This window comes from Stenella coeruleoalba (assembly GCF_951394435.1).
Source record: "Stenella coeruleoalba genome assembly, chromosome: 12".
NCBI classification, from domain to species: Eukaryota; Metazoa; Chordata; class Mammalia; order Artiodactyla; family Delphinidae; genus Stenella; species Stenella coeruleoalba.
The window spans coordinates 60,280,765-60,302,170 of NC_137158.1; the positions used below are offsets into that span (position 1 = coordinate 60,280,765).

General features: G+C 38.8%; 1 protein-coding gene across 3 annotated transcripts in view; it reads right to left on the reverse strand.

Annotated features, from left to right (window-relative positions):
- MOXD1 (monooxygenase DBH like 1) overlaps positions 1–21,406 on the reverse strand; it is an 89,105-nt gene that overhangs the window by 60,919 nt on the left and 6,780 nt on the right. For 2 of the 3 annotated variants that reach the window (XM_079939742.1, XM_079939743.1), the window contains exons 2-4: positions 3,130–3,276; positions 1,326–1,493; positions 1,113–1,196 (exon numbers count right to left, since the gene is read on the reverse strand). In XM_079939742.1, the coding sequence (XP_079795868.1) occupies positions 1,113–1,196; positions 1,326–1,493; positions 3,130–3,276 (399 nt within the window). Of the gene's footprint in view, positions 1–1,112; positions 1,197–1,325; positions 1,494–3,129; positions 3,277–17,248; positions 17,319–21,406 lie in introns of those variants that run through there. The other variant, XM_079939744.1, reaches the window with a different exon arrangement.

Here is a 21,406-nt window from a genome sequence, read left to right on the forward strand (position 1 = left end):
TGGAGAAATACATTAGAAATTAACACATTTAAATCACTTTATAGAATGTGCTCAGTGTTTCCATCTTTGCCAGAATCGTTTGAGGTTGGTAGGAAAAGTGGGACGAATAACCCTCTTTTACAGATGAGGAAATGGGGCCTGCAGCGCTACCCCAGAGTGACTTATCTGAGACCACATAGTTAAAGAGCCAACTTGCTATTTGAACCCTCATATTTCCCTCTAGATTTCAGAATCTAGAAGTTTCTCCCTTTCTCACGTCCACACTACTTCATTACATAGTCTGGGGGAGGACAAAAAGTCGGCAATGGCTGGCCTTCTGAATGTCTGCAGTATTTTGTGTGCACTATTTAATTCTATCTTATTCTTTCTTGTGTCTTGGTCACGTCTCCTACAATCTCACTGTAGGTTCTTTGAAAGCATGAAACATGTATTCAGCCTCCGTGGAACTGCCCAAACAATTCCTAGCACAGAGCCAAGGACTTGTAAATTTTTAAAAATACTTGTTCAGTCACTAACTAGACGCAAAAGATTTGGGAGACCTCTCCCTAGAGGAGGTGGGAGGGAATTAGATGCCACCGGCAAATTAGGCTTTATTTATTCCCCATTCTGTGTTTTACAACTCTGTAGAAATTCACTACAATTTTCTTGTTTTCCTGTTTTCAAAAATATACGGTAACAGTTATTTTTATGACAATATCCAGTATTTTCAATGAAGCAGATACTCTCAAACAATATTGGGGAATGTGAACTTCCCAGATAGAATTTATTGATACATAAATATATGATTTTAAATTGCAATTCCAATCATTCCAAATGTTGAATTGTTGCCTACGAAATAACCAGAGGTGTACAAATGCATCCCAAAACTTTAACCTTTAAACATATAAAACTAGGAGACAAAACACAAAATACTAGCTACAATCCGAGTTTCTCACTAAATTCAGTGACTTTTAGGACAGTGTGTGGGTCAGATAAGCCAGTTCCTTGTTCTCTAGGTAACTTTTAAATAACTGAAAATCACTTCTATAAATTTGATATTATTTTCGTTTTAAGAACAACAATTTCTCCTCTGTTCATATGAACTAAGTTTAGCCTGTGAGTGAGTCACATACCTTTACTACATGATGCTTTTCCTGGAGCACAGGAATCTTAAACATTTGGCACCAATATGTTGTACCTTTGTTTGGGATGGGAACCTGTCTTCAAAAAAAAGGAGAGGGGGACAAAAGTCACATTCTCTTGACATTCTATTAAAAACAATAAAACAATAAAACATTTTCAATAAACCCACCCCTAGAACCATAAAAACCTGAAAAAATACTTACGTCCTGATTTACCAGGTCAAAGTATGGTACGGCTGTAGACAACACATTGGTTTTCTCAGGATTCAATAACCGCAGACTCTTGGTACCACGACTGGATTCGTGGTACTTAGGACCTGCTTCTCCCACATCTTCGTGGTGGTAGGCCCAGATCACCCTCACCGTGCTCTCCTAGTGATCAGACAGGGGCATGATTATGTCTCATGAGAGCACTTTCCTTACCATTGAATTGAGTTTAAAGAACTCTATTCAAAGCAGGATACAGAAGCTCAAAAAAGAGAATAATGACATTTGGAGTTATCAATATGGTCTCTCACATGAACTGTGTAAATCTGATTAAGTCATTAACAATCCAAGTAGATGAGTTCCTTTTTGGAAGAAATCATCTCCCCCATGCAAGATTATGTGTTCCAAAATAGAATGAAGGACAACTGATTTAGTAGTTATGCTTTCTTGCTTACGGCAACGGTAAATCATTGTCACGCTAAACCTCCAAACTATCAAACTAGTAGTTACCAAGCAAATACTCTTGTTAAACAGCAGGGGTTTGGGAAAATTACAACCTATTTTTATGCAATGGAACATTTTAGGGAAAACAAATAAATAAAATGAAAATTAAAATGACTTCCCAGGTCAGGATTTTTATTTTCACAATAGATTTTTCCCAGACACTAGCCCACTCACATGTATGTATTTACAGAAAGTGGAAATACAGCAGGAACTTCTGATTTTAGGTTTGTTTATTATCCTAGAATCTATCTATGGTCATTTTATGAATCCTGGGAATTTCCTAGGGACTGGGGTATCCCAACTAGGGAAAGCACTGTCAAGTGAAATCGGTTTCCATTTAGTAAATGAGAGATTGCCCAGAGGGCAGCGGGGCAGTGGGGAGGGTTTGCTGGGGTATAAACAGTTCAGTGCCCCCACAGATAAAGATGACTTTGCCAGATCTTTGTAATAAGAACTCTGAAAATAAATAATAAAACAAAAGCTATTTATTTTAAAAGCTATATTCTTTCTTAAGTCAAACAACTATAATTGTTACTCCAATTAAAGTATAATTGCACTGTATATTACATAAAAAAGTGGCCCATGTCTTTGCATGTGTTTTTTTTCTTCCTCTTTTACCCTTTATGCTGAATGTTAATCAAATTTGCTTCAGATTTTTACATTCCCATTTTTAAAGCTTTGACTTAGCAAATAAAAACGATAATTTTGTTGGTCTATACAAAATGAAATTGATTCAAGAAATTCATGGAAACCTTCAAAGTACCACATGAATTTTAGATCCTCTAAATACCTAATTTGCATATGCACAAAGATGTTAATTTTTGCATGATGTCTGACAATAAGAAATCTTGTATAATATGTTGACAGGCAATTTTCAACAGTCTACTATTCATCTTGACTTTAGAAATTTACAAAAATGAATCAGTTACAATTCAGATGAATTACAGCCTAATACTCAGTATCATAATTCTCTCTTGTGTAATACAATTTTTCCGACCTTTATCTATTACCTATTTTAAAACTTTATAAAGAAGCTAAAACCTTTTATAGGTAAAAATCTCACACACTTTAAACAGCTCTTCAAAATTTTAGATTCACATAAAAATTGCCTTCATTGAAATTTATAGTCTTAGGTTTTTTTGTGGCTTCTAAAGAGAATTCAAAAATATTCCAAAGACTATGTGACTTTGCTGTTAACGGTTATTTTAAAATATTTGTTTCTTTTTATTCTGTAAAGTGTTTCCCAATTGCAAATGTACACTCTATTCATGCCTGCATTCACTGATAGACTCCTTACCGTTATACTCTTGTCATTTATGTCACATGTATGCAGTTCTCTGGTAAATTCAATTATTGTGTGTGTACTATTTTCCATGGCATATTCTAGGTGGTAATCTTGCTGAACATCTTTTTTCAATTCTCTATTTGCATTTGTGAAATAATCCTGTGGAAAATATGAAAAAGAAAAATTAGGATGTCCTAAATTCAGGGTGAAAATAATTTAGATTAAGAGTATACATATATCACCTTAAAAATTAATTCTCAGTTTGCTTATTACAAAACCCTGTATTTATAGTCATTTTTTAAGTCCTGGGAATTTCCAAGGGGCTGGAGTATGGGATACTCCATAGTTGGGACTAGGGACAGTTCCCTAGGAAACTGGTCCGTATTTTGAACTTCTGGCCCTTCAGGAAAAGGCAGTAATGGATTTATAGTATCACAGAGCATTGAAAGAGATGGAATGAATGAATATTCACAATTGCTGAGTACTTTTTCCTCATTCTGCAAATGAAAAGAACTTCAACACTGTGAAATGGCTTGCTCCAAATGAAATAACTAGCTCATGGCAACACCAGGACCAGGGCCAGGGTCAGCACTTTTCCACTGTTATACCTTGTGGTGCTTCCCTTCTGCACTCCTAAAAGCAAGGAGACCCATCCTGAGATTATAGGTTGTTTTAGTAGGAGCTTCAATGGCATATGTTTATTAAAATGAAATGCAATGGGAAAATATGGAAAGAAATGACACTAGTTGAATTATAAGATATTGAAAAGCTAGGGACGTTTTGTTTTGGTGGTTCAGCTATAATTTTCATACTAAGCTTGTTCAGTGGTGTAAGACCACTTCTGGGAGGCAGACAGATGCAATGGAGAGGGCGTGGGCTTTGAGATCAAATGACTAGGATCTGACCCACAGCTCTACTCTGAAATGTCTTGACGAATTGTTGAAGTCAAACTCTGAACTTCTGTTCTAACATTAATAAAATTGAGATGACACATACTTATTTTGTGGATTTTGAAAGATAAATAAGTGAAATAGTATATGAGGGAAAAAACTGCCAACCATGGTTAGAGCTCATTCAATGCCAGTCTCCTTCCCTCTTCTGCAATTAAAGTTTGGTTTTTCCCGAAAATATTCTCCATGCTTTTTACCATTAGCTTTCTATGTTTAGAGTTATAAAAATCACGTTGTTAATTTTTATCACTAACAGAAGACACGAAATTTGCCGTAATTATACTGGTTTTTCAGTACATAAGGATATTTTATTTTTGATGATCACAAAGACTTGATTTAGAATAAACATGTTGAAACATAATTATAATTAGTTTTTCTAACACTAAAATTAACATTTGAAGAAACGATTGCATGCTTGACAGAGAAAATACAGCGTACAAGAGAAGAACCTTAAATTGTCTATAACTGTCATACTCAAATGGACGGTATTTGGCATTTCTATTCCTAGCATCTATTTTCTTCTTTTTGGCCGTGCGGCATGCGGGATCTTAGTTCCCCAACCAGAGATCATACCCGTGCCCCCTGCAGTGGAAGCGCAGAATCCTAACCGCTGGACCACCAGAGAATTCCCTCCTAGCACCTTTTTAAATTAGCTATCAAGTGTGTGTAAATTTGATACCCAGGGTACCAGATCTAGATACTGTTCAGACCCCACATTATCAGTAATGCACAGAGCCTAACTAACCTCTTTCACTCTGGTAACAACTACAACTTACTGTGTACATTCTATAGTTTAATCATGTTACACGTATTAACTCATTTAATCTTCAGATCAAGTGTATGAGATAAAATGAAGCACAAAGAGGTTAGCATCTTGCCCAGGGTCACACAGTTGGTAAGTGGTAAAGCCAGTATTGAAACCGAGGCAGTCAGATCCTAGGTTATCCTTCTTTACTGTTCTACATCATAGTGGCCACTGCTGGAAAAGGACGGGTTAGTTTCTATTTTTCTGGCTACAAAATCATCTTATCAAGTTTTTTTCACATAAAATGTTACTTCTTCTACTGCTGAAGTCAGGGTTTGTCCAACATTTTTTCCTGAGAACCAGCTGTAATTGTGGAAGCAATTCAAATGAAATATTCCTATGATACTATGGTTTTCCCACTTTTGATCACATAGATTTCAGTATGTAAATGAAATAACAATGCCTGTGGACAACGAGGGATTTAGATAAACTGACTGTGGCTTTACACCAAGCTCACATTTCATTACGTGATTCAAGTAGTCACAGTTTTTGCAAACAGAAGGAATACAGTACAAAATGTAATCAGTTCAAAGAGTAGAATAATTATCCCAGTCTTGCAAATATGTTTCCAAAACCTTAGTCCCACAAAATATCCAGCTGGCTTGCCAATTTTCCATTTGTTTTATTTCCACTCACCAAAACCAATTCCTTTCAGCTATTCCACCTTTTTCTGGCTTTTCAGATAACTTAGCTATGACAAAGCAGGAGAAACTTCATTCAGGACTTACTGAAAATCCCTTGAGCTCATCTGCCTCATGTAAACCACTGAGTCTTCAATATTCAGAAAATTGATACATGAGAGAATTTCAGTTATGATACATGACAGCTCACATCTTGCCTTCTTTCTAGTATAAATAATATTACTTAATGGAATCATTAAAAAATCAATCTAAAATAAGGCAGGAATAATTCAAAAAGAGTCATGTACCAAAATGGTCATTGCAGCTCTATTTACAATAGCCCAGAGATGGAGACAACCTAAGTGCCCATCATCGGATGAATGAATAAAGAAGATGTGGCACATATATACAATGGAATATTACTCAGCCATAAAAAGAAATGAAATTGAGCTATTTGTAATGAGGTGGATAGACCTAGAGTCTGTCATACAGAGTGAAGTAAGTCAGAAAGAGAAAGACAAATACTGTATGCTAACACATATATATGGAATTTAAGAAAAAAAAATGTCATGAAGAACCTAGGGGTAAGACAGGAATAAAGACACAGACCTACTAGAGAATGGACTTGAGGATATGGGGAGGGGTAAGGGTGAGCTGTGACAAAGCGAGAGAGAGGCATGGACATATATACACTACCAAACGTAAGGTAGATAGCTAGTGGGAAGCAGCCGCATAGCACAGGGAGATCAGCTCGGTGCTTTGTGACTGCCTGGAGGGGTGGGATAGGGAGGGTGGGAGGGAGGGAGACGCAAGAGGGAAGAGATATGGGAACATATGTACATGTATAACTGATTCACTTTGTTATAAAGCAGAAACTAACACACCATTGTAAAGCAATTATACCCCAATAAAGATGTTAAAAAAAATAAATTAAAAAAATAAGGCAGGAAAAGAGAAATATAAAACAAAGACTAAATGGGACCAGCAGAAAACAAATAGATGTAGTTGAAATGAACAAGAAATATTACAACAGATCCTACAAACATTAAGAGGTTAACAATTTTATGCACACTTTGATGTAAAAAGCTTGAATAAATTAGATGAGAAATGGGCAAAATACCGGAAGGACACAAACCAGCAAAACTTAGTGAAACAGATACTTTGAATAGCCCTATAGTCTCCCTATGGGTAAAAATCTTCCTACAAAGAAAATTCTAAGTCAAAGTGTTTTCACTTGGAATTTCACCAAATATTTAAGGAAGAGGTAATATCAATTCTTCACAAACTTCCAGAAGATAAAAGAGGAGGGAATACTTCCTAACTCATTTTTTGATGCCAGCATTAATCTGATACCAAAATCAAAGACACTACAAAAAAGATCAATATCTCTCATGGGCCTAACTGCAAATTTTCTTAAAAATACGTAGTAGCAAATAGAACCCAATAATGTTAAAAAAAAAAAAGAAATAAAGATATTATGACCATGCACAGTTGATTTAGAAAATCAATCAATGCAATTCATTATACTAAAGTCTAAAAAGGAAAAAAATCATACAATCATCTCAAAAAATCCATTTAAAACATTTATTCATGGCAAAATCTGTCAGTAAACTAGCAACAGAAGGTACTTCCTTAACCTTATAAAAGGAATCTATAAAAACCTATAGCTAATATTACACTTAACAATGAAAGGCTGAATTCTTCCCCACTAAGTTTGGGAACAAGTCAGTCCTGGAAATAAGGCAAGGATGGCCCTACTCCCCACTTCCAGAAGGTTCCATCGTTGGTTGTCCGCCTGTAACAGTTTGTCTGTTATTCCCATTCCCTAATTACAGTCATGGAACTTCTGTCCTTGACATTATACTACACTGTCTTCATCTTTCATCCTTTGGGAATCTCATCTACTCCAGGAGTTTCCCATCATCACCTTTATTCAGGGTTACATACCCAAAAAGTCCATTGGATACCCTCACTTGGAAGTCTTACCGTCTTTTCACGTGCAATGTATCCAAAATTGTATTCACCCTTTATCTATAAGGATTTTTATTTCCTGGTACTGCTATTCTCCCAACCATCCAAATTCAAAACCACAGTTTTATTAACTTCTTCATTTACTACTCACACCTCCACAGATAATCTCTGCTCCTATCAGTTCCTCCTTTAAAAAAATAACCAGCTTTTACTTCTGCTCCATTCAGCTTCTCCTATCTCAGTTCAGATTCTATCATCTCATACTTTTGTCAAGGTCTTCCTTGAAAATCACTCTCAACGTGTCATTACATTTTATTCAACAGTATAGAGTGAAAAGTTCTATAATTTAGATTCAAGTTTCTCTAGAATTTAGCCTAACCTGGTTTTCCAGAGTGTCTATCATTAATCTCATCACATGGGACTTCCCTGGTGGTCCAGTGGTTAAGACCTCACCTTCCAATGCAGGGGATGCAGGTTCGATCCCTGGTTGGGGAGCTAAGATCCCATATGCCTTGTGGCCAAAAAACCAAAAACAGAAGATATATTGTAACAAATTCAATAAAGACTTAAAAAAAAATCTCACCACATGATCTCTATTATCTATTTATTATTCCCCTCAAATAATCTATCTTTTTCAAGCCCTTTGCTTTTGTTCATTCTTCCTCTTTATCTCCCCACTCTCTTCACCCCACTGAGATATCCACTCCACTACCTCCACCCACTGAAACAACTCCACTGAAATGCTTCCTTCTCTCCAAGACTCATGATTCTCTCTCCTCTACGAAGTTTTCTTTGAGCATTCCAACTGGAAGTGATCATTCCCTCTCTGAATTTTTATTCCTCTATTTCCATTCCCGTGTTGCATGCAATATATTCTACACACAACATTATCTTCTCAACCAGTGGTAATTGCCTAGAAATAGACAGCAAGTCCTGTTAATCCAGTTATAAATTTATACCTTTAGAAAAGTTGTTTACATTGTAAATGGAACAAAAAAAGGGAAAAATAGATTATTTTCCCATTTGCTCTCAATTATATTCACATATGGTTAAGACCTGGTGTGGAAGGTGTTTAACCAGATGCTAGAATGAGTTTGGGTCTGCATGACGTGTGATGCAGACACATCTGGCACTGAAATTTGGGAACGCTGTTATGACCTTTTAGCCCCTAAATGGACATGAATCTTACGAAACTGACATCAACATTTAGCAAAAGAGTTTATACATGCCACAGCTCTTTGAAATCCTTTTACACTAGGATGGTATTCCCTACCTATTTTAAAGAAATTTTTTTAAAAAACATATCTGAGAAAGGGAAACCCTATTTTAGAATGTTTTCTGATGTTAATTTATATCCTCAGTGCCTAATGGAGGGACTTGCATATTCAGAGCCTCATTAAATATGTGCAATTTTGAAAGAAGAATCCTGCCTTTCCTTTTGCTAAATCTAAATGCAGGGATAATCTTGAAACTAAAAGATAAGGACCCATAACCTATCCTCCGATATTCACATCTTTGTGGTAAAGGAACAGTTTAACTTGGTGGGAGCAAAATATCCCGCAGTAGCACCTACTTTCTTCCTTCAGCCTGTATTAAGAAGATACATGAACTATAATCAAACACAGGACTGATGGTGTCAATATTATACCGTAAGAAATGGCATATTGGCAAACCTTAAAAGCACAATTAAATGAGGCAAGAGGAGAGAAAAAGGCAAAAAAAATCTGGGTCTCAAATTTCTTATCATTCAATTATTCTCCCTGGGAGGAAGGAGAGACGGGAGGGAGGAAAAAAGGAAGAAGGAAGGAGGAAAATAAAGCGAGTCACTCAGAGAACAATCTTGAGAATTTATCCTGCGGATTGGCCAAACCAAAAAAAAGTATATTTAGCGAGTTTAAGGGTTTCCTGACAGTCTGACAAAGAGATAAATGTTATACAAGGGGATAATTAAATGGAATACTTATTTTGTTACTATCATCTTCTAGGGGAAAAAAAAATGGAGAATGAAATTAACAGCAAAACATTGACCAATTAAGAATTTGAATACTGATAACATCACCTAGAAATTTATATTCACAAAACCATACAGTATAGCACTTATGGGCTATTTAAGGAAATTTTCCAGATCAGTTTTACTATCAGATTTTCACCTTTAGAATTCGAACAAAATGGTGCCCCTCTCTCCCACTCCACATCCCATTTAGCAAGTGGGGCCAGATGCAGCTTCACTGTACATCCGTGGTGAAGGCCATTCCTCAGCCACCTTGCTGTAGTGTTTGATATTCCAGGACTTATAAAATAAAAATAGAGGGCTTCCCTGGTGGTGCAGTGGTTGAGAGTCCGCCTGCCGATGCAGGGGACACGGGTTCATGCCCCGGTCCGGGAAGATCCCACATGCCGCGGAGCGGCTGGGCCCGTGAGCCATGGCCACTGAGCCTGCGCGTCCGGAGCCTGTGCTCCGCAATGGGAGAGGCCACAACAGTGAGAGGCCCGCGTACCGCAAAATAAATAAATAAATAAATAAAAATTAAAAAAATAGAAATATTGATCACAGTGTACTCTCATTGTCATGGTCTCATTATAAAAATAACAGCCATTATAAAAATCTCATTGTATATGTATTAAATATATTTATAAATTATAAATGTAACATAAAATGCTGATAAATAAAAGTAGGTTCCGATTAAGTATCATTAAAAATTGACTTTATGAGGGCAAGAGGGTTGAGGAGGATTCAGAGAATCATGATCCTATAGAGATTTTGTAAGTATTTAAGAATAAAAATATGTAGATGTTTTAATTGTGTAAATATAAAAGCTGGTATGCAGAAGTCATTCTTCTTTGTACTTCTTCATTTTTAATGTTCTATGAAGTGAAATGTGAAGTAACATTTCCCTAGATAAATGGTTTTATGTGGATTTCAATCATATTCTAACTCAAATATCTGCATAAATATCAGCTTCAATATGAATTGTCATTGAGGTATTATTTTTTGTTTTTATTGCAGATTATTATATTAATCATGTATTAACCTTGTTTATACTTTTTAAAGATAAAATATTAGCTTTTACCTTTGAAAATTGAGTTGATAATTAGACTCTGGTAATAAAATTAACCTGCAGTTGTGTCATAAAAATATTACTTCTAGATGAACCGGTTTGCAAAGCAGAAATAGAGACACAGATGTAGAGAACAAATGATGGACACCAGGGGGAAAGTTGGGGTGGTGGTGGTGGTGGGATGAACCAGGAGATTGGGATTGACATGTATACACTGATGTGTATAAAATGGATAACTAATAAGAACCTGCTGTATAAATAAATAAATAACTAAATAAAATTCAAAATAAATAAAATATTACTTCTGAAGCATATTCTCACAGGATATTTTTCCTTTTGAACATGTTATGCTTTGAAATAAATGATAAAGTGTATTACTGAGGTTTCAAAATGCTGTGTGGCAATAGTAAAGACAGCATCAGCAGAAGTTGGCATTAGCATTTCGCATGGTAGCCAGAGTACGGACTGCCACCTTCAGACTAAGATAACAAACCAAAAACACTAGCTTTGATAATCCACAAGATTGCTATGGCCTCTCGTTAAAAAACATGATTACACAGATGTGAAACTGGTTCTCACTCATTGTCAGTCTTTTTTTTCCTCTCTTGAATAAAATCTCTGTTAACAGAAAAGAGCTTTGACCGGTGCTGTGTTAAACAGGATGAAGTGAGAACTCTTTATGGGTGTAATAAAAGATATGAATAAACCCCGGTTCAGCCTGGGGAACTGAATGTAAGCACAGCTGCAGAGGGACCCTTGAGAAAAATGTTACCATCCGTCATCATTTTCTTCAACAGGTGCTTGTAGTTTTTCTTTTTCTAAATCACAAAAGCCTTGTTACTTCCAACATTCCTGTTTGTAATATCCATTTCTATAATCAGTGTTATGGTAGTTTAATAATACCGATAGTATAATAATAGATATTTTTGTGTTCAAGAGAATCCTTGATCCTAAAAAACCATAAAACCGTATAAACAAACTATATAAACATAATCTTCAGATTTCAGTATAAGCTGATTTTAATGTTATTTCTTCGCTAATCTTGGAAATTTGAGAGGAATGTCAAAACAGAAGGGGCTTGCCTTCCAGAAACCACTTCAGATAAAACTGAAACTCTCTAGCTCTAAGAAGGCATCTGTTAAATGCTGCCAGAACGCCTAAATGTGCGCCCTATTGGCTTGCGTTCCATGAGGGGCCCACCTGAGCAATCCGTCCTTTAAGTGCCACCTTCTGGAAATACACATCCTGAATTTTCTCCCACAGTCAATCATCTCATTTTAGTTTTCATATAGGTCATTTAAGACTTTGCGATAATTACAGAATTATCAGATAAAGTGTAAAATGAAAACTTTGACTCGATCTCTAACAATAGGCTTCAATGGAAAAAACAATTCCAAATCTTACCATTGACATAAGATGTTACTTTACTTTCACCGTATTCCACCACTTTAATTTTTAAAAAAATTTAGATGACTTCTCTTAATTTTCCATGACCAGTTTATGAAAGGAATAAATTTTGAAGAGAAGGCCACTTCCTTCCTGCCTTCCCTCCTCTGTCCCTTCCTCCCTTCCTTCTTCCTCTCCTTTTTCCAACACATATTTCATTGCATTACTATTCCTCATTCCTGATGTAGGGCTGAGAGCACACGATTGTACAGTATAGACAGTATAAGACAAAGTCCTTATTATAATCAAACTGATAGTGGAGTTGCAGGATAAGCAATTTTTTAAACTTAAATAACAATATAACCAAAAATATTTTGATAAGTGCTTATAGGAAAATAAAACAGAGATTCTAGACACAGATTCGAAAGGCTTTGGGTTGAGGGATCAGAAAAGTCACCACTGAGACACAAACTTACTTTGAGAAATAAACTACAGCTAGGAGCCAGCCATGGAAAGTGAGGAGGAAGTAGGTCCAGGAAGAGAGGGCAGCTATTGGAAAGGACCTAGAAGGGGGCAAGGCGAGGTTTATCCAGTTTGGTGAAGCAAATAAAAACCAGGGTGACTGAACTGTAGTGCCCGGAACAGAAAAATGAGGTCAACAGAGATCACATGAGGCCCCAGATGCTGTGAACGCCTTATGGGTCAGTATAGGGAGTTCAGATTTAATACTAAACTTATATAGAAGTTATTTGAGCTTGAAGCAGAAAGTGACATATTCTGCTGATATGAAAATATATATATACGTGTGTGTGTGTGTGTGTGTGTGTGTATTACTGTGGCTACCGTGTGGAGAATGAAAAGAAGAAAAACGAAGAGCCATGATCAGAAGACAGGAGTCACACAGTGGTCCCAGGGGTTCAAGCTTGAGTGGTAGTAGTAAAACTGAAGGGATGTGCGCAGGTTTTAGATTTAGTTTGGAGGAAGAGTCAATAGAATCTGAAGAGGTGGGTTTTATATGTGGGAAGAAGGAAGGAGAAGAAACAAGGATGACCCCTAATTTTTGACCGGAGGTACCCAGAGGTGCCGTTTACTGAGATGGGGAAGGCTGGGGAAGAAGCAGATTTAAGATGCTACCTAGACATCCAGGTGAGAAGGTCAGGAGGCAGAGAATATGTAGACTGCTCTTAGATCAAAAAAATGCATCAACCAAGCTTCCGAAACTTACCAACTTTTATTCAGTCTTGAATATAAAGGCTCCTGAAGCCCTCCAAATTCTTTTGAGTATATACGTCATAAGACATTCTTTTTTTCATTTTTTCGGTTTCAAAACTAATACATATTCACTATATATGATTAACATATATTCACTAATATAATTCAAATATACTGAAATATATAGTAGGGAAAGAAATGAAATACTCTCACAACTAATGTAAAGATTCAATGCATAGCTATCCGCAGAGACAGCAGACCTTCTTGAGGCAGGTTAAAAAACAACATAGACAGTTTCATAGTTGCTAATGTCTTCTCTTCTGTTAATTTCTAGAATAACCTAAAAGCAAGATTGTGGAGTAAATTTCTTTTCAGCATCACACTCAAGTTGGAAGACAGCCTGAAGGATACCTAATCCTAGCTCCTATCGAGAGGATTTCTCTCAAAAATGTTTTTAAGAGAGGATCACACAGTATTCAATATCTCCAGTGACAAAGCTCATGAGTTTACAATCTCACAAGGCAACTCATTCAATTTTAACACCTCTGATGGTCAGAAATGTATTTCTTACACTAACCTAAAATAGAGTATACTAATTGGGTCTTTTTTCTTCCTTCTGGAACCTAATAGGTAGCATCTGATCCATATTTCTTGAGGAAGACTGTCCACTATTTCACGGGCAATGATCATGTCTTTTCTAATTGTTCTTTTTCCAAGCAAACATTGCCAGTGGTCTCCCATTACTCAAGTACCCCAATTTCCAGAGATTTCAATCATCCTTGGACTTCTCCTTTAGAATGATCCAGTTCACCCACACATCCTTTAAAGAAGTTATTCAAGAAGGTATCTTCTGTTACGGTTAGCCTAGTACAGATTACAATGTCAGTATTACTTCCCTTGAGGTAAACGTAGAGTTTATAGGCTAATATTGCATATTTGTGTTCAACAAGCACATCTTTTGAGCTTAAGAAGAACTAATATTTAGACCTTTTTCATATGAATTCCAATTAAGTCCAATTTTACACATTTTGTACATACACAACTAATCTTTAAACCAAGCGTTTAACTTTATTTGTATTCTCAGTGAATTTTTAACTTTTAGTTTCCTTCCGTTATTTTAATATACCACTATCCTTTTTTTTTTACAACTTTATTGGAGTATAACTGCTTTACAATGGTGTGTTAGTTTCTGCTTTATAACCAAGTGAATCAGTTATACATATACATATGTTCCCATATCTCTTCCCTCTTGCGTCTCCTTCCCTCCCACCCTCCCTATCCCACCCCTCCAGGCGGTCACAAAGCACCGAGCCGATATCCCTGTGCCATGCGGCTGCTTCCCACTACCTATCTACCCTATGTTTGGTAGTGTATATATGTCCATGCCTCTCTCTCGATTTGTCACAGCTCACCCTTCCCCCTCCCCATATCCTCAAGTCCATTCTCTAGTAGGTCTGTCTTTTTCTTTTTTTTTTGTAGTTGAATTTTTAAATTAATTTTTTAAACATCTTTATTGGGGTATAATGACTTTACAATGGTGTGTTAGTTTCTGCTTTATAACAAAGTGAATCAGTTATACATATACATATGTTCCCATATCTCTTCCCTCTTGTGTCTCCCTCCCTCCCACCCTCCCTATCCCACCCCTCCAGGAGGTTACAAAGCACCAAGCCGATATCCTGTGTCATGCGGCTGCTTCCCACTAGCTATCTACCTTACGTTTGGTAGTGTATATATGTCCATGCCTCTCTCTCGCCCTGTCACAGCTCACCCTTCCCCCTCCCCATATATCACTATCTTTTGAGTCCTTATTCTGTGGACTAATGTAGGCAGTCTGTTATCAACATGTTGTGACATCCTAAGAGACCTGCCAATTACTTTAGAATCATTCAGACACACCATTGATTTATTACCACAACTACAGGTTGGTTCAGCAAACCAAATGCAAAAGCAAATGCAGTCTTGTGAGTATAACTTGTGTTTATTGAAACCATGCTGACCTCTAGTCACAAACCAATTGCTTAGGGCCAAGCATTCACAAACCAGTTGCTTAAAGTTTGTCCTTGAATTTCCTCAAAAATTACTATCGGGCTTCCCTGGTGGCGCAGTGGTTGAGAGTCCGCCTGCCGATGCAGGGGACATGGGTTTGTGCCCCTGTCCAGGAAGATCCCACATGCCGCGGAGCAGCTGGGCCCGTGAGCCATGGCCGCTGAGCCTGCGCGTCCGGAGCCTGTGCTCCGCAACGGGAGAGGCCACAACAGTGAGAGGCCCGTGTACCGCAAAAAAAAAAAAAAATTACTATGAATCTCCCCCATCTACTCCTTCAGTAGATATTTTTCCCCAAGTTGAAAATCTGGGACGTTTCTCTCCATGTAATCATCTGACAATTCTGATATTTCACTGAGCGACTCATTATAATAATACCTTGTATTTATTGAGTACTTTTAATGTGCCACATACTCTGCTAAGAGCTTTACATGCCTATTTCATTTAATCCTCACAAAAGCCCCATGCGTTAGATATAATTCCCTTCTTCATAAAGGGAACTGTCACTTTAGAGACGTTAAGGAGTTTGCCAAGGGCCACACAAGGAGTAAGTAGCGAGCAGTGCTGGGATTCAGAGCAGGGCTTCCTGCTTTTAGCTGCTCAGCAGGTATTTCTTGAGGACCCGCCAGGCACATGGACTCTTTCCTGGTCCCTCAGGAAGACCGTGGCAGCACGGCCATACTCATCCACCTGTAAATGTTGCATCCCCACCCTAATAAAACACTAATCACCCACGACTCCTGCTTCTTTTCCTCCTCTCCCTACTGCAACTATAGCTTTAGGGCATTTCACTTCTTATTAGCAACCTTGGAAAATGAAGGAGGGAAGGAAAAGAATATTTACGTAACTAGAAAGACACTTCAGAATTTTTCCAAATACAAAGGGAGTCCATTTTGTCACTGGTAATTCTAAAAAAAGATTTTAGAGCAGAACACGCCTCTTGAACAGGCTGAGAAATTATCTAAGACTTTCATTTATTAATATTCCTTTAATGCCCTGTGGCCATATATAACTTATGAATTTTAGACTCTGTGTGGGCAGATATTCCTGTTGCTTAGAAATACAGCAGCTAGTACCGACTGACAAAAGGTGTGTAGGAACGGTAGAGGGCTATGAGGAGGAGGGAGATTTCTGGCTCAGCATGTTTTAAAATACACCACTACCCACAGTTCTTCCATTGCTGCTCTCGTTTCAGCATGTACTTTCGAGAAAATACTTAGAAGTATCACCAAATCTGTTGAACATTTCAGAAGTGTTTCAATTCTAGAAAAACCCACTTTATTTTTCTACTTTACAAAATAATCTTAACTATCTAAGCATATGTTTGCCCTTGCTTCAAACATCAAGTGGTCACTCTGAATTGCTTTGTCCAGAATCCTGCTATGCGTCCCCATGCCCGGTGCCTGGAACCTTCCAAGCTTCTATAGGTAGACCACACAGGAGTCACCCGATTCTGATCAAAGAGCCTAACCACATAAGGTCAGTAGTTCCCGAACTCGTCTGCACATTTCAGAATTGCCTTCACAGAGTCAATTAAGAAACTTTAAAATATATTAATGCCTGTGTCCACCACCCCACAGAGATTGTGATTTAATGGGTATTAAGGAGGGATGGGGGTTGCCTGGATGGTGAAAGTTTTAAAAGATGCCCTGGTGATTCTAATGCACAAATTTGGGAATTTCTGATGAAGGAAGCATCTTTCCCAGTTCTCAGTCTTCCATGAGCTCTGCCTGCTCACCACTGGATTCCAATCCACCGTAGCACAGATCCACCTTGGCCCTGCCCAAAGGGATCTGGATGTCCAAAGTACCAGAGGCCTTGCTTCTACATGGTTTCATCTACCAAGAACTTCCTTGTATGAGTGGGTTTCTGTGCATGAAGTTTGCAGGGGGAAAAATGGTAGCAATTTAGTTGTATCTAAGAAACTGAGACTTCCAAGTTTTAGTCTAAAAATTGCCTGAAAGATGGAAATCTTCCCCAGACACATGTGGTTTTGTTGCTCTAGCTTCTCAAAGTCCTTTAGCTCTCTCATATTATTGAAGACGAGAAAGAACACAGAGTATAAGAGAAAAACATTCATACCTGGTATTAAGAAAGAAACTCCTATAAAATCACGGAGTCTGGGCTTCCCTGGTGACGCAGTGGTTGAGAGTCCACCTGCCAATGCAGGGGACACGGGTTCATGCCCCGGTCCGGGAGGATCCCACATGCCGCGGAGCGGCTGGGCCCGTGAGCCATGGCCGCTGAGTCTGCGCGTCCGGAGCCTGTGCTCCGCAACGGGAGAGGCCACGGCAGTGAGAGGCCCGCGTACCACAAAAAAAAATCAAATCAAATCAAATCACCGAGTCTCTAGATCAAAGCCTGAAAGACTCTAGTTGAGCTTACTAAACATCTGTGTAACAATGCCACAGAAATAGAAAAGAGAGCTCATGCGGTTCAGACACGTTAATTATATTTCCTCCAGGTAGGCAGTCTCCTATATTCAAGGTCTACTGAGTCCTTTGATGCCCATGCCAGATAATCTTCTTCATAGTATATGATATTTTGAATTGTAAACACTATGGTTAATCTTGAAAGACAACCTTTAAACTTGGGATATTTGTTTTCCTTCGTGTTTTGATTCTAAGCATCCCAGTCTAAAACAGCCCCACTGTTGTTCCTTATCACATCACCCTATTTTAATTCTCTGCACAGCAGTTACCACTTTCTGATATTTTTGTTGCTTGTTTATTTGTTTATCCCCCATCAAAATGTGAGCCCCCTGATACCACTGATTTCCTCCCACTAAATGCTATATCCCCAGCATCTAGAACTGTTCAATAAAACTTCCATAAATATTGGTCAAGTGAATGAATGAACATTCTAACATTCTCTGCCTATGGGTGAGTACTTTACTAAAACAGTCATATGCAAGTCCCAAATGATTCTCATGCCGTGTGGCCTGGAGCCTCAGGCTTATACATCTACAAAATGGGAGAAATAAGATATTGACCTTATAGGGCTATTGTGAGAATTACATGAGATAACACACTTTAAGGACTTATCATAATGTATGGCATATATTAAGAGCTCCACGAGGGACTTCCCTGGTGGTCCAGTGGTAAAGAATCCGCCTTCCAGTGCAGGGGACAAGGGTTCCATCCCTGGTCAGGGAACTAATATCCCACACGCTGCGGGCCAACTAAGCCCGTGCACCTCAACTAGAGCCCACGTGCCACCAACTACAGAGCCCACGCACCCTGGAGCCTGTGCGCCACAACTAGAGAAGAGAAAACCCGCACGTCACAACTAGAGGGAAGCCCGCTACCACAACGAAAGATCCCACACACACCTCCACGAAGACCCCGCATGCCGCAACTAAGACCCTACACAGCCAAAGAACAACCCAAGAACTCGATGAATGAAAAATCACATCACAGAAATGTGTATCTATGACATTCATAGTACAACAAAAGCAGTGAGAGAGATACTGTGATTTTATCACTGTTTAAAAATGCATTCTATTAACATGTTTTTCACTATTGAGGAAGAAAACTGTGAATATGTTTTTATGTAAGCTACCAGTTGCTTGTAGGAGAAGAAAGACCACCAAACCAGGACTGAGAGGAAATGAATCCAGGCTACTGATCTGTATGGTCTCCAACAAGTCGTTTAATAGGTACCTAAGGCCTAGTTTCTTAACCGTAAAATTGGGGCGGGGGTGGTTTAGGAAATTTAAGGGGAATCAACTGAACTCTGAGCTCTTACGAGCAGCAAGTAAATGCCCAAAACATCAACATTTAACTTGTAAAAGCAAACATTGTTTAAAAATTTTCTCATAATTTTTGGCTACATTCGATGACGACAAAAGACCTCAGCAGTAAATTAAATTTGGTCTATACATCATTTGCACAGCACTCATATATAATTCCATTTTTACAGTTAACAAAAAGTGATATATTTGAAGTTATTTTTATTTTTGTAGAATTCTCTGCTTATGTGTGTGCTGTATGTTGTCCTAATGTGAAGCTTTTTTTTCCCAGTCTATTTTAAAATTTAACAAGTTAAAAAGACATAGATTGGGAAGAGGTTTCCTGGAGAAATATTCTGTGTTTAAAAGTTCTATACTAGTGGCCACTGGGCCGCGGTTGTGGCTGAAGTCTTGCCGCCAGGGATGGGCCCCAAGGCCAAGAAGCGTGTGGTGCTGCCCACCCGCCTGGCGCCCCCCACGGTGGAGCAGATCCTGGAAGACGTGCGGGGGGCACCCGCCGAGGACCTAGTCTTCACCGCCGTGGCCCTGGAAGAGTAAATGGTCAGCAGGAGCAGAAGGGAAAGAACCTGCAGGAACCCAAACACATGCAGCCCTTCCCCCTCGTTCAGCAACAGGATCATCCTCGGGACCCGGGACCGATGAGGCAGTTTTGCTGAAGAGCGTGCCAGTGGGGACCAGCCAGGGGAAGGGGCTTAGCAACACAAACCTACAAACTTCCAAAGCGAACCTGTACGTGTGTGTGCACAGCAGCACAGTAGGTGGAAACAGCCTGAGTGTCCACCACCAGATGATGGAGAAACACACCGTGTCCCTCCACACACGGGGACGTCCCTCAGCCACGAAAAGGGTGAAGCCCTGACCCTTGCTACCACATGGATGGACCCTGAGAACACGATGCTCAGTGAGAGAAGCCAGACACAGAGTGTGTGATTCCATTGATGGGAAACGTCCAGAACTGGCAGATCCACAGACACAGAGCATGGGTTCATGGTTGCCTGGGGCTGGGGAGGGGGATGGGGGGCTGAGTGGTTAATGGGGACAGAGTTTCAGTTTGGGAAGATACGATTAAAAATGGTTAAGACAGTAAATTTTATGTTACATATAATTTACCACAGTTTAAAAAAAAATGTTTAGGGAATTCCCTGGCGGTCCAGTGGTTAGGACTCGGTGCTTTCACTGCTGAGGGCCCAGGTTCAATCCCTGATTGGGGAACTAAGATCCCATAAGCTCTGCAGCATGGCCAGAAAAAAATTAAAATAAAATTTTAAAATGTTTAAATATGTAATTATAAGTTGGAGTGGGGAGCTTCCAAAGCCTTTTTGCTTCTTAATCTGGAAACTCCACTCCCGGGAACCCACACAAAGGAAAAAAATAACAATAGGGGAAAAAGAGGTTGAACTGAACTGTGCATGGGGCACTTTCACTGGATGAGCCACTCGGCTCATCACGCATCCCTTGCCTGACTGACAGACACCAGTGACATGCCAGCATTTCCATCTCGGGACCCCTGTACAATCTGAACATTTTTTTGAGGACCCCAAAGAGTTCACTTGGGTTACAGTTCAATTTTTATCATACTGCCACCAACAACAAAACAAACATCCCAATCAAAAAATGGGCAGAAGACCTAAATAGACATTTCTCCAAAGAAGACATACAGATGGCCAACAGGCACGTGAAAAGATGCTCAACGTCGCTAATTCCTAGAGAAATGCAAATCAAAACTACAATGAGCTACCACCTCACACCCGTCAGAATGGCCATCGTTAAAACGTCTACAAATAACGAATGCTGGAGAGGGTGTGGAGAAAAGGGAACCCTCCTACACTGCTGGTGGGGATGTAAGTTGGTGCAGCCATTATGGAGAACAGTACGGAGGATCCTTAAACAACTAAAAATAGAGCTACCATATGATCCAGCAATCCCACTCCTGAGCATATACCCGGACAAAACTATAATTTGAAAAGATACGTGCGCCCCTGTGTTCATAGCAGCACCATTTACAATAGCCAAGACATGGAAGCAACCTAAATATCCATTGACAGATGAATGGATAAAGAAAATGTGATATATACAGATACAATGGAATATTACTCGGCCTTAAAAATGAATGAAATAATGCCATCTGCAGCAACATGGATGAACCCAGAGATTATCATACTAAGTAAAGTAAGTCAGACAAAGACAAATACCATATGATACCACTTTTATGTGGCATCTAAAATATGACACAAATGAACTTACCTACAAAACAGAAACAGACTCATGGACACAGAGAACAGACTTATGGTTGCCAAGGTGGGGGGGGTTGCAGGGAGGGATGGAGTGGGAGGCTGGGGTCAGCAGGTGTAAACCATTATAGACAGGATGGATAAACAACAAGGTCCTACTGTAGAGCACAGGGAACCATATTCAATATCCTGTGATAAACCATAATGGAAAAGAATATAAAAAAAGAATGTATATATAACTGCATCCCTTTACACCTG